General features: G+C 39.8%; 1 protein-coding gene across 2 annotated transcripts in view; it reads left to right on the forward strand.

Moving 5' to 3' along the window:
- Positions 1-14,917, forward strand: part of HECW1 (HECT, C2 and WW domain containing E3 ubiquitin protein ligase 1) — a 265,943-nt gene that overhangs the window by 224,924 nt on the left and 26,102 nt on the right. For both annotated transcript variants that reach the window (XM_086743039.1, XM_086743038.1), the window contains 2 exons: positions 1,371-1,484; positions 4,313-4,465. In XM_086743039.1, the coding sequence (XP_086599165.1) occupies positions 1,371-1,484; positions 4,313-4,465 (267 nt within the window). The remainder of the gene's footprint in view (positions 1-1,370; positions 1,485-4,312; positions 4,466-14,917) is intronic.

The following is a 14,917-nucleotide window of genomic DNA, read 5'->3' on the forward strand; positions in this document are numbered from 1 at the left end:
GTGTAGCTTTGTCTTTTATCATTATCCGTGAAAGAAGACACTGATAGGAAGTGGGAAACACACCAGAGATTGCATTTTATACATGAACCATCAAGGTGAGGTAAGATTTTAGTATATCCTGCAAAAGAGTGACCTCCAATAAGCTTTTGTTTGGAAGTTTTATTTCTTATGGAGTCATATTCTCTTACATGCCTGTTTCCTACCTATTTAACAAGGATGTTCGTATTCCTACTGTCGTAGTACCAACATTTTTGCTAGTGGGAAAACTATCCATTCAGGCAAACATCCACGAGAGAATATTAACAAATATTTCATTGTAATGATGGAGTGACTGCAAATGCTTTGGATCTACATATCAGTATAAGTCAGGACCAGAGTATGACCCTACAGAATTTAGCCTGTACATGCCAGTTTAACTTTCAGTAGTTCTTTGTATTGGTGCCCCTCCTGGATTTGAACTAGAGAGATTTCTGCCTCTCTTCATTTATTTTGGGGATCTCTATCACTTGGTTGTGGAGTTTGCTTACCAGACATCTGTTAGTTTGCGTCTGAGTCTGTACCTACTTGTGCTTGATCTAGTTATCCAACCTGGCCAAAGGACTATATGTTTCTAAGGTATTTCCTGGGTATCTGGCTGAATTTATGCATCAGGTTGGCCTCCTACCAAATCACATCTGTTGTGGAAAAAAAAAGTGTGAAGCCAAGCGATTTATTCCAGGCAAACGTTATCATCAAATTATTCATACAGAGCTGGGGCGTCCTAGCCGTTGGTTACCCCTTTTGGTGTCCTGCTAAGTGAGTCCAAGGCAGACACGAAATACCTTTTAGAAGGCTGTCTTAAAATGTCCATGAACATATGAACAAGAAGGATTTCTTGCACAGATGGTGTTTAAATATACTATTCATTAAGTTGTTTTAGAAGTTGGCAGGGGAGTGCAAGGTATGTTGTATAATCAGAGGCTGATACTCCCTTTGCTTACCCTACTACAGAAGCAGTAATTCCATGGACATTCACGGGATTAAATCCAGGAAGAGTTTGGGGCCAGTCACAGAAAGCTGTGACCTCATGTACACAGGAAACTCACAGCACCCTCTACCATACAAATTTGTACATAGAGGGTGTTACAGAGTCTTAAGTAGAGCCTAATCACAGCATTGTGAAGAAATTAACCTTTGAGGCATATAGAAAAGCGTCATGAAACAACTCACTCAAAACCCATAATGATCAAGTAGCATGTGCACCAGTAGATGAAACTTTATTAACTTCTCTGAAAATGAGTGTCTCTCTTTACCAGCTCTTGTTTCCCTTCAGCCTCGCAGGCTCACACAAGACTCAATCATTAGATCTCTATTTCTGCCTCCCTTTGCAGGTTAATTATACGACGTGACCACTTGCTGGAAGGCACCTTCAACCAGGTAATGGCATATTCACGCAAGGAGCTCCAGCGGAACAAACTCTACGTCACGTTTGTTGGCGAGGAAGGGTAGGGGAACCACTAAATGCTATCAGTTTTGAAGTAGCTGTTATGTTGCAGAACACTTACAGAGTTGACTAAGTCTGAGCCTCTCTTGTTACGTAATGTTTCTTTGGTTTTGTCTTAACTCTGAGTGAGTGATTCATCTTAATCAGCTCAAACATTTGTTAAAAATAACAATAGCAATAATGCTTCATTTTCCTGTAGCACCTTCCATATAGATGTCTCAAAATGACAATTTAAGTGATTAAATCTAATGTCATGTTGTTGCCATAGGTATTTTGACTGGCTGGAAGGCAAAACTGAACTACAGGCCCGTGTTTACATACTGAATCAGTTGCAGGGCTATAACAAGAGACCAGACCTTTATTCCTTTTGTTACTCTAACTCTTCAAAATGGATCTGGTATTGCTTCAAAAATTTCAGCTTTGCATGCAATCTAACGATCATTTGTTATCCGTGTGTGGATTTCTTGTTTCTGGCTGAAGTGAGAAACGTGAATGCTGCTCAGTCTTTACAGTTTAGTTCACTCAGTTGGAAGCTGAAAGTAATAGAAGTCTCTTGAGAAGGCCTTTTCTCAGGAGGCTTTCTGCCAGCCTTACAAATCTATGAGCCATCCTTGGATGATTAAAGGCAGCCTCTGACCTTTTGTTTCCAAATCTAAACAGAACCTGTCAAAGCCACCCTGGCTCACCTCAAGAGCTACGTTGTAACTGAGGCTTAATCCACATGCTTTTATAATGGAAAGACAGTTGTGCCTATTTCCAGTGTTCTATATGACAAAGGCTTGAAATCGTATTTAAGTAGCTTTGTATATAAAGTTTATTTTTTTTAAAAAATCCCACATGGATAGGATTTCAGTTTGAAGGGTACCAGAACGGTGAGGCTCTGGGGCAGCTCTCAGCATGTGCAGCAACTGCTAACACTCTCAGCCCTGACGTGGCATGTCAAGTGAAGAGCTTCTGTCAAGCTGGGACATGTTAGATCCAGTAAAAAACAGCAGTCACCAGTCTCAAAGAAAGTCACTCAGTGACTCAGGGGTTTTCTTAAGTCTTACTTTTTATACTCCATGGATTCAGTATTATTTAACACAGGTCGTCTTTCACAGCTGGTTTTGCCTCTGGCTTGCAAGTAAAGTGTAAACATGCAGCATACCTCAGTTTGCATTTTTGGAATAGCATTCTAGTATGCTAACACTGGCCAAAGTCATGTTGTTTTCCTCACTTCTCTAATAACTTACTGTGTGTGGCATGGTATCCTCAGGAGAAATTACAAACCAATTTGGTTTGCAAATTCATTCATTCTTCACTGATTAATTTACATCTGAAGATACATTCTCCCAGGGTTTCTGTTGTTTAATGCTAATACAAGTTCTGCTGGAGGGACTCCAAGATACCAATTCCCTACTGAAAGGAAGAGTTGATGCTGTACAGCCATATGATGCTCTATTGGCAAAACTTCCCACGTGTTTCAAAGCTAAAATGACATTGAAAATGAGCTATGAAGGGTTTATGATGAGTTAATGTGTTGCCCAGAAATGCAATACCTAGTCCCTCCCTGGAGGTTTTTGAATATAGACAGGTGTTGTTTGTAGTTCTTTACTCCAGCCATCATCAGGCTTAGCCCAGTATTCTAATGTCCGTTGAACCAGATCTGTTACATGATTAGCACTAGTGGTTCATGCGGGCTTATTACCATCCTATTTTGCTGTTGTGGCTTTAATCTCACCGTGTGATCCTAGAGCTAAAGTTGCTCAAAGAGAAAAGCACTGAATGTCCAGATGTAAAACAGAGGAGGATGGGCCAACCTGCCCTTTATCATCTTTCTAGTTGCACAAATCTATCATTCAACCCCTTGTGGTTATGCTTCCATAACTTCAAACATAATACACAGCATTCTGACCCAGCTGCAGAGTTTTCCACTTACTTTAAACTTGTTAAGTAGAAGGAATAGTGCCCACCTCAGAAAATCTTTTGGCACATGTTATATATGGCTACAAATAATTTGTTCATATTGCTACATGTAGATTTATTTTAAATTGAAAAGCATACCTGCCATTGTTAGAGGACAGTCTGTTTTTAATAAATATATCACAGTTGGGCTTAATGCATTCATGAAGCTTTTTTTTTCAAGTTGAGATAATTGGTAACAGCTTGATTTAAAACTTGAGTTTAAAAAAAATCCAAGAAAAAAGGTGAATCTCTACAGAGCAAAATCATGCAATGACAAAGCACAGCTTAAGGTGTACCACATGTTTTTGAAACTGTCAGAAAAGTAGAAGAGCTTGGATGGAACAACTGAGGAATCACCATTGTATGTTAAGAGACACAGTTCTGTTGGAACTTGGTCTTGTTCAGTATTGACCTTGAGGTTATACCTATAGCTAAGAAAGCATCCTTGGGGCTAGATTGTATCTTTGGTTACATCTCAGTGTAGGAAAGTGAGAACAATTTCTGCTTCAGTCTGGGATGTCTGGTCCGTACTGAGATCCAAACCCACTCAGTAAAAAGCTAGCCCTCTGCTAGCCAGTTGACTAAGGTAAAGCTGGGCTTTGTACCTCCAATTTACTAAGCCTTTGGAACAAGGGAAAATAAACTACTTAAGGGATGTATCCAAGTTATGATTCCTTCCAGATCAGCCTGGATGGTGGTGAAGTTTCAGCATCATGACTTTTTTCAGGGCTCAGAATCAAGTTTTGAGAGGGGAGATATACCATGTTAGAAACACTTGACTGCTCAGGGATAGGTGTTAGACAGCAGCTGGTGTAGGCAAAACCCAGAAAATTCACTCAAATGGGAATGAGCCTCATTTTATCTTTTTTACCGTTTCCTTTCCAGGTTGGACTACAGTGGCCCCTCCCGAGAATTCTTCTTCCTTCTGTCTCAAGAGCTCTTCAATCCCTATTATGGGCTGTTTGAGTATTCAGCCAATGACACTTACACTGTACAGATCAGCCCAATGTCTGCCTTTGTTGAAAATCACCTGGAATGGTAAGGACATTTTATGCAGAATTGAACAATCCTTTTAAAGCAATACAGAAATGGAAATGCAAAACACAAAAGCTGCCAATTTAGACTACATAGAAATATCATTGCGTCTGGGAAGAAGTCGGAAGTAGCTTGGGAGAAAGAAGAGAGGGATTAAGTGTAAACACAACAGCAGGCTCTGAAAAAGGAGTTGTGATGAGGTACTACTATTAAAATGTCCTACTCGCATTACTTGGGACTGGCTGTTTGTGTACTTTTGTGTGAATGTGAAAAGGACAGGGAGAAGAGCTCAGCTTAATCTAGGCCTCCTCTCCTTGGTCCCTTTCTAACAACAGCAAGTGTGGTCTTCCTGTACATCAAACAGTATTATGCTTCAGAGCTATACAGTGTTCTCAAAGAGCCACACTGCTGCTCTGCACCTACTACAGGCCTTAAGAAAAACACACAGTGAAGGCAGTTTCCCTTTTCTCCCCTGATAGAGTGTCCCTGCCTGTGTGTGACAAGGCCAGCAGAGCGAGCAGGTACTTCACCTTACCAACTATGTGTGCAAACAGACAAATTGCTGGTCTTGTTTCTTTATCAAAAATTCTGAATGCATACTGTGATCTCCTCATTTTTCTATCTGCCTCCAGATCTGTCTGTCTTTGGGAGCTGTTTTCCCTCTGATAGTTTCAGATGTGGTTCAGTGAAGCATGGGCTGCTGGCCCTGGGCGTTGTTTCATCTCTTTTGGGATTTCATTGTGTCAAAGAAATACTGCCACATGGGTTTGTTCCTGTGATGTTTTTCTTTGCCTAAGCAATCTCACTGACTCCTCTCAGAGATCCCTTTTTAAAAATGGAAGACAGTTCAGGCCCCTTTTAAATCACAAGTAGCATATGCCCTTCTGTTCTTGTAAACAGGTCCTCCTTTGCTTTGGCTTACAGTGGACAGGAGATTAAGACCAACTAAGTGGTTGTACTATCACCTCTATTAACGTTGCAATGTCAAAAAGGGGATGTTGCTGGGACCTAGCATGGTCTCTGATTTTTTATTTTTTTTTTCCATTGTCACTTCCAGCAGTGGAGCATTATGCTAACAATGATCCTTGCATTAGACAGTTTTTCTACTGACATTAGCAGGAATAGAATGGCTTAGTTCTTACAATTTATCCATCTCCCACTGCAGTCCTAGTTTTCAAGAAATACAATCTGTCCTTTGTTCAGCTTAACAGGCGGCATGTATAAACTTCTGATTTAGGAGACTATTTCTGAAGATGCCTTTTCATTTCAGGGCACAGGACTGCTTAGGCAGGTGCAAACTCAAGATCATTCTGCCCAAAGTGTGAGCAGGCCTCTTTCCAAAAATGGTCTTGCCACATTACCTCAGTAGTATTTGAAATAGGCCCTGACTCAGTGTTAAAATTACTGTTGTTGCAAAGAGTTCAGCTGCAGTTTTCTAAGTGATAAATTCTGCTGCAAAAAGTATATACTTTTTTTGATCTCCTCATTTTGCTCTTCTCTTCATTGCATTATTTCAGCATGGAAGAGGCAGATTTTAAAAGATATCCTGGGCATATAGAACAGCAGAAAGATACCTAATATGGTTTTCTTTAGCAATTAGCATTTAACTTAGTAATTTAACTCAGCAGCAGTTAGACACTTAGGGTAACATTTATCCAGCGACATGTATCTGTACAGGCTTCTTGTATACTGTACAGACTTCTTGAGCTTTGGGCATTTTTGGTTTTCTTTTTTTAGGAAAGAGAAATTAAGTCCCTTGTCCTGCAGAAGGAAATAAATGCTACGAACAAAGAAGTTGTTACATAAAGTAGTGTAAATAGGGCAAGATCACAGAACCCAAGGGAAAGATAAGCAATCCAGTAAGTACTTCTTGGACCTGCTATGGAAATAACTGACTGAGACCAGCAGTTTGTAATTAGCCTGATAGGTTTCATGATTGGTGCGTTAGATATCTCGACATTCTAAATGTTTTTATGCTATGTTGACTGATCTCAGCTATTTGTGTGTAACCCTAGAGTACTGTATTCAGAAGTCTGTGCAGCCAGCTAAGATAAGATTTGGACCAAGCTTTTTAGAACTCAAAGAGTACGATTCTCCCATAAAGGCTTTGTAGACTAACTTCTCTGAGGGCACTGTACTAACTTGCTTTTCAGATTAATGAGTAATGGGGTCTTATGAAGTTCTCAGTCTTCTGAAGTTCTCAGTCTTTCTCCAACTTTGTTTTCATCACAGTCAATGCTAAAATTTCTGTTTCCTAGATTTACTTGTTGATATGATTCCAACAGAGCCTCCTCCCACTAACATGCAAGGAATAAAAGATTATCTTCCTGTTCCCAAATCTGTCATGAGACATCAGTTAACAGAGATGGATGAATCAGTTTTGAGAGTCCTAGGGTCACAGTTAATTAATATTCATAGTCTTTTCAAAGCGTGAAGTTTGATGTCAGTCATGAAAACCACACAACCACAATCAGTTTAGATTTGCAGATTTCTTGAACTGTCTGCCTTTTGGTGCTCTGGGGCTTATCATTTGTGTGGAATCTACCCTTGACATGTTTTTTCTGTATAGTAATTCTGCAAGACACAGCTATATTAAGAAACAGGGCTAGCAAAAAAAATTCACTCAAAATTGTTTTACATTTTCTCTTCCTTAAGCGAACAGTGGCAAGTTTGAGATAAATACAACAAAGTGCAAAGAGGTGAAGTTTTGTTTGTATTGGTGGAACTGAGAAACACACTGCTTTTTTTCCCCTGGCCTAAAAGTTACAGTTCTGCCCCTGTTAATGGCTTATTTTATGCCTTGCTTTTTGTACAAACAGCATTCTGAGTCTAAAATGAGCACATCAAAGCACAGCTTAGTTGTATGTATGCCAAGTTAAGAAAAATACATATAATGACTGGAAAATATTTCTCATTTGTGGAGAAACTGAGATTTAACACCTTTCTTGCAAGCTTCCCTTGAATAAGACTTTTTCCTTTAGTTAACATATGTGCCTGCTGAACACACAAAATATAAGGTGTCACACATTTTCAAACTTAAATATCTTAAATCCCCCTGTATCTGAAAGGACACGGTTATATCTCTCTAGACCTAAGAAGTTTGATGATGCACATTTTATCTGCATGCTACAGGATGTACTTGCAGCTCATAGACAGAAGAGTTGCTTTTAATTCATGCCAGTAACAAGCCATTCTATCTGATCTAGGTAACATGTCTAGCTCTTTGCCTGGATATTTGAAAACATCTCCTAAAATACTGTTTACACCCCCACTTAAGGTAGTTTGCCCTTCTCCAAGTAAGTGGGCAAAATGTGGTGGCAGCTGCTACATACTATTTCAGTTAAAAGAATTGGTTTAGCCCAGAAAGAATATTCTTGTCTTTGCTCTTGGTCAGGAGTTTTGTGCAGCTGAAACAGGATGAGTCACTGAAGAATTCTTCTCAAGTTTTGTTCATTGTGCTGGGATAAAAAGTAGTGGGGAATATTAAATGTTTCTATCACAATCTCACGCAAAGTTAGAGGTGCAATATTTGTTTACATCTCCATAATGCTGAGTTCTTACATACAAATAAATAGCTCCAAATAGCTTGCCACATTAGCTTCTCACTTTTCTCCCTGCTAACAGTCCTTTGAAAGATTTTAGACTGACTTTCAGTTCCCTGCAGCATTGAAGTACTAGCATCCCAGATGCCCAACATTAGAGGGTATACAAAGAAAACATTTTCACTGAGGTGGAAAAGGTTTCTGTCTCTGATTTGAATGACCAAGTTTGGTTGAATATTGTAGTTCTCATTTTCACAAAAAAAAAATAAGTAAATAATAAAAGGCTGGATGGGTAAATCAACCCTGAGACAAAAAAAAAAAAAAAATCCTGACGCATAATGGATGGAGGAAATGTATCTCTAAATTCTGGGAACAAAATATTTAGTTCTAGAGTTTGCATAGTCTCAAATCCTATGTGTGTCACTGCTTACTCTTCCTGTTGTCTTCGTGGTACATTTTCAATAGGTCTAGAAAGTTACTGGCATCTTCTTGCTGCATCTCATTCACTCTGTATTGTAACAAAATGATTTGTCTAATCATGCTGTGATACACTGTGGTTTTTCTCAGGTCTTTATTTTGTCTGTCATTTTCCATTCCATTTCCTTACTCAGCTCTAGCTAAGCAAAATGGTAAGCTGAATGTTTGTTTTTGTGATTATTTCTGTATCATTTTCACCAAACCTGAAGAGTATTATCTCAGTGCTCTGTCATTGTTCATGTAGCTACCAATTTCAGATGTTATGATTTGGTTATCATCGTAATATCACATAAGAAGTTCTACTTCTTAGAATAAAGCAATTCTCAGTGTTTTCTCATAAACTTTCCCTCCCTGCTGTGAGTACTTAATCTGACAGTGACAACAAAAGTACTGTTGTCTTTTCAGTTCACAAAACGCTGTGTTCACAATCTGCTGTCAGGTGGAAATCCAGTCTCTCTTTTTCACAGCTTCTTAGTGGGCCAGAGTTTTCCTTCACAGCAGTCCTGCCCCCAGGAATAATCCAGTACAATAATGTAATGCACCCTGCTTCGAGAGACACCACTGTACTCATGACAGGGTCATCTACACCAGACTTTTTGTCCCCAGATCACTTGCCTGGTCTTTTACCTGACTCACCCCAGCAATCCATTTCACATCATCTGCTTTTGAATTTTTAGTTCATTGCATGTTTGTAAATGTAGAACCACAGCCAGAAATGTGAAAAGAAGCCTGTCTCTGCATAGAAGACCAGATGGCCTAGACAGATAAAATCGTTCACAGACATTCATTTGGAGATCTGAGGGATGCTAACTTGAAACATCTTCTTCTGTGTTTTCATAGCGAATAAATGACAGCATGGGGGTTTTTTTTAACAATCAGGCATTTGCGGACCCTGCTGGGACATTTGTGCAGCCAGAGAGCAATACACCAGTGTCACAGTTATCTTGGAGGTATTTACAGCTTGCTAATCATACGTAGCATTCTGTATCCATCTCAGAAAAGTCCTGTTGTGTTTTGTCTGATCAATTTTCTTTAAATGAAATTTAATACTTTTATTTAGCAGAACCTTATTAGAAAGTTAAGACTTGCGACTAAAATGTTTTTGTGCACAACCGTATTGAAGATGATTATATAGTCAGACCCAGTGGTCCAGGTCCCCAGAAGCTGTAGATTGATTCCTGGCTGCAGTATCCTAATGAACACTAACTTAATGCTCATTTAAAACTGCTTTGGGGAAAGAGTTTCTTCATTCAGTTCCCATAGTTAACCTTTCTTTCTGCCCTCCAATACCCCTCATATTCTAGTCCATGCTGCTGAACAGAGTCAGACAGAAAACCTGCATGTATTTCTACATTTTATTTTGCAGGCAGATGCAAGCCTGTTGCACGCACTCTCCATGCAAACACAGACTTGCTTTCCCTGTGCTCCAAGCCAACTGACGTAGTTACTGCAACACTAAGCTGAGAAAATATATGCTGCCTTCCGTCAGGATGATTACTTCAGGCTTGGCACTGCTTTGATTGCTTTTACGTGCTCTGGCAAGCTTGGCACATGGGTACAACAAGCTCCCTTTGCCCATGCAGTGCTGTGTGGGTATACCCCCAGCCAAAATCTGACCTGTTCTTTTACTTGTTTTGTATAAGTGAGAAAACACATAGCCACCACTATCCATCTCGGGTATAACAGAGAATGCAGTGTGTTGTGTTTAGCATTTTTTGTTCTAATAAACCCAAGAAGAACCAAGAATGTGGAACCTCAGCTGTCCTTTCTCCTTAGAGAGGTTTTCTTAAAGCAATTTTGTTAGGCGTTGTGCCTTGTGCAATTGCCCTGCCTATCTGTCAGACAGCTTCCTAATCAGTTGGAGGCCTATTGGACAGGAAGGTAAACATCTCAAAGACACTAATTTCCTAAAAGCTTTGCAAAACGTGTGGCTGAGTAAAGAACAAATATGCAGAAGAGTGTCTCGGTGAGGGCAGGCTGGTGAGCTCAACAGTTATCTGTTCTGTTTGGCCTCTCAACTGGCCAGTTAGCCCGAATGAGCTGACAGGTCCATCATGGGTACAGGTTATTGACCGGCTATATCATCTCCCTTGGTAGCTTGAGGATGTGAGGGCAAGTGAAAGCTCAAGGTAGGCAGAAGGGAGAAACTGGAGATACTCCAAAGTATGGGAAGTGCTAGCAGAGATGTGTAGGAGGAACTGGAGCTATTTTACGGTGTGTTAATGTAGGGCCATCAGAGACAGATCTATAGGAAACAAAGCTCCATTAATCCTGCTACAAGGAGAATGACTTATTTCAATTAAAATCTTTTTAAAGAAAGTGATGAATTGTCGCATGACCTAATGAGTTGTATTCCGATGCTGACCAGCTCATAGGATAGATTTAGGCATATTCTGTGGCTCTTTATAGAAACAGTGGAGAAATGTAGTCACAGCATCTAAGCAGGAGGTCTGCAATTACTCCTCTCTGCTGACTGAAAGTAGCTCTGGGGAGTATGTGGCCCAAATTACTCATTTATCTCTTTAACTTAAATATTTCAACTGTTGTGGCAGGCAACCTACACATGGCCCAATACCTGTTTTATTAAGGGAGTCAGAAATACTGAGTTTGGTTTTGGGCTCAAATGGGCCAATTGTGCATGTCTGTGTTTGCAGGAGGAATTAATTTAGAAGACCAATTTTGCAACCATCTTGAAGAAACCTGTTTATGCTAAATGTTGAAAAGTCATCCTCTTAAAAATCAGATCAGATATAGCACCCTAGAATGGGCATCCAGCAACATCCAGTTGTTTTTGAAATTTAGATGATTACCTCTTTGCCTCAGTTTCCATCTGAAGAGACTTCCTAGTATGTAATCAACTTGAAAGCCATTTGATGTACACTAATGCTCTGAACTGCTTTGAAATTCTCAGATGAAAGGCACCATAGTACACCAAAGCATTTAATGTTACATTACACTATAAATTTTAATTACTAGCAATATCTTACTTTAAATAAATTATGTTTACATGAGAAATTTTCAAGCACTATTGTAAATCTTCTGGACAAGAATGATATTAAAATAAAAATGCAGCTGAAATCATTTTATAAGACCTTTTCACTATGTGAAAAGAGTATGTTACTGAAATGCCTTCTTGCTGCTGCACTGTGATCTCTCTCCATGCCTTCTGTACTTAAGTAAACCTTGATTTTCCTATTAAGTTTGATGTATGACTGTATCACATAAAGCCTGCTTCAACAGCTGGTTAATTATTTATTAATGGTCAGGAGGATTGCAAGATTAAAGGCAAACCAAAGTGAAGGAGGAAAAAAAACGTTCTCCCTAAGTGAGCTCCTACAGCAAGCATTCTTTTTAAAAAGTTTCTGCTTTATATTTAGCTTATTCTTGACTTTCTGTCTTTTACTGGAGGATTTTTTTCAAGTTCTTGTGAGGATCTGAATGGCAATATAACACAGGTTGAAAGAAGAGATGTCTCTCCTCCATTTCCCTTCTCTGAATCTCATATTGTCTAGCACCGCTTCCATAATTACAGTTTGGTTTGAGGGAAAGGCGAGTGTTCTGTTTTGTTGTACTTTTACAAAAGTCGTCATCTTTTTCCCCCCCGCCCTTGCTTAAGGTCATGTAGTGTTTTGCAACATTGCGGATTAAATTTGCCCAGAGATGGGAGGCTTCACATGAAAATCTCGGTAGTGTCTCCGCCTTGCGTGTGGTAGAGGAGAAAAGGCTAAAATCTACACTGTTACTGAGCACGTAGGCCTGCAGGGAAGTATCAGGGTGGGCAATGATTGTGTGTTTATTAGTGATGGTAAAACACTCCCAGGGAGTGATGAATGTCCTCATCTCTCTTGTTCCAGCCACACTGGAATGGCAAGGCTGAGCTGTCACTATGAAGTATTGCTTAGTCGGCTTTACCCCTCCTTATTTCTCACTACATTTGATCCAGACTTTGGTAAGGTAAAGAAAAGTCAATTAGAGCAGGTGCAGAAATTCCCAAGCTAACGTTTTTTATTGGTAAACACAATCCATACATTAAAAGAAAGACCGCTTGTAGAGCAGAATTGTTTTCAGTAAATCACCCAAATTCCTTTTGCGTATTTTTGAGTAGAAAAGGCATTTCTCTTTGTGTAGGTCTCTCCCTGGGATATTTTGAAAGTTAAAGGTTTCATTTCTCCATTGAAAATTACTTTTCATTTCAGTATGTTACTTTAGTGTTACATTAAATGTAGAAAAGAGGAAGATTAAAGATTTAAATTTATTTGATCTGAATGTATTTAAAGGGAGAAGAGCAATGTCAAATTTGTCAGTTTGCCCCAACTTGGGACAGGAATATTTTTTAAAATCGGAATAAAAGTATGGAGGAAGAGAAAAGTCCTGACCTGTCCACCCTCTGTGGAGAAAAAATGTATTTAATAACAGGAATACAGAACCGTAAGTTCAGTATCTTGTGTGTGATTGGAAGAAGCTTTTTACATTGTCACTTATGACTTGTGTGTTCTGGAAAAGACAGATTAGAAACTGGAATTATTTAATTGTATTGGAAAGATTCATAAATTAAAAGTCAAGCATTTTCTTGGTCTTCAGGACAGGAATGCAAAGGACCAGATCTGCTGCATTCTGTATGTTTCCAGGAGAAGGTCAGAGCTGTCAGTTTCCAGTGGTATTCATAAAAGCTGGAGGTGTTCAGTGGTTTGCAAAACAAGACCTAAAGTACTGTCAAACAATCAATAGCATATCTGGATTTTAGCACACAGATTTCTGCGTTTACTCAGTTGAGGAAACTCATTCCAAGAGGCAGGGATCGTTACCTGAATTGCAGCACAGTGCGAACCCAAGTGTGTGGTTTCTGGATCAGGGGTGGTAAGTCCACATTGCTCAGTGCTGCAGACGACCTGTTTGCAGTTAGCACAAGGATATCTGCACCATGCTTCATCACATGATGTAAACATTCCTGGGTGCTTACCAGTGAGTTTATGATGAGCCATCTCTCTCGTGCTTAAATACCCTAGACAGGCTGGAAAGGATGTGCCTCTGAAAATAAGTCAGTTATTGTGGCTTCAGTGTTCGTAGTTAGCCATTGAAGGAAAATGTGCAGTCATTTGGCTTGTGCTTTTATGGCCCTCTTGTCTGGCAGATGACTAAATCTATGGATTTTCCCCTGTAGCTTGACTAGTTTGTTTCAACATGGCAAAGCTATGGAAAGCAAACATAAATCATGCCGTGTATAAAACTTCATCAATTCGTAGATTTACAAAGTGCCCCCCCACCAGCAGCTTTTCGAAAAGGTTTAACTGAGAAATTAAAATCTCTTGAAAAAAATACTCTTTTGCTGTCTTAAAAAAACAACCCATATGCATCAGACTGCATCTGCGTTGATCCATAAGGAGCTGATTAGAAAATAGAGACAATTCACAAAATTACATATAGTTTTATAGAAGGTAAGAAAATTAAAAATGTCAAATAGACTAAACAACTCAAATGGAGTTGGGGCTCAGAGGATTATGACTCCATTGCTGTCTCTACCACTTGTTTTCCAGATAACATACAAGTCATTTTACTTCTGGACTTAAGTTTTCTCATTTGTCAAATGAAATATTAGTACTGATCTCCTCTGTAAGCTGCTTTGAGAACAGCCAGTCAAAAATACAGTCTAGGATCTGGGAATCGCAAAATGTAGAGGTTTGTAATCTTCTAGCCAGTAGTTCATACCTCAGTCTGCATCTCCTCTGTAGTTACTAGGCAGAACTGGAGGAGACTTTGCCCAGTCTTACAGGCCTGTGTGTTTTATCCATTGTACCAGCAAAAGAAGCTAAACCCTGCAAGCAGCCCAGTTTTTTTATGAAGGTTAGTCGTGTTTGTGCTGCTATATTTTGCCAGGGGTTCTCCCGGAGGAGGATGGTTGTACGTTACGGTCCGTGAGGCTGGTAGCTCTGCAAGCAGAGACGGCCACTCCAGCACACAGCCACACTCCTCCTCCTCCTCCAAAACACTATGTTCATGGAACTTCCTTGTTATTGGTAAAATGACACATAGCATAGATTTCGTGTTATAGAGAGACAGTCTACTTTATTAATCTCCTTATTAGTTTAAAGACAGAGCTGGAAATCAGTTCTCCATTTCTTGTGCCTGGAGTCTGGTGCTCGGACAACCCACGACACCAAGGCTGGCCTGCCTGTGATGACTCCACGTAGTGGAAGTCCCCGAGCCAGATTTTCTCAGTTCTATATCTGCAGTTAGAACCTCTGACACAGTTCAGCTGATGTGCAAGGAGCCGAGGCAGCTACCTCGGCACGGGCCTTATTAATTTGGATGCAGTGCTGTGCAAATGCAGCTGTACCTGTTTGTCTATGTGAGCATTTACCTGGAGCCCCTGTGTGCTTAAACTAAGGAGTCTTCCTGAAAGTAGCTGTTTGATAGATTGTTTAGAGAAACCTGAGGG

The sequence above is a fragment of the Chlamydotis macqueenii genome, chromosome 2, assembly GCF_036417535.1.
Source record: "Chlamydotis macqueenii isolate bChlMac1 chromosome 2, bChlMac1.mat, whole genome shotgun sequence".
NCBI classification, from domain to species: domain Eukaryota; kingdom Metazoa; phylum Chordata; class Aves; order Otidiformes; family Otididae; genus Chlamydotis; species Chlamydotis macqueenii.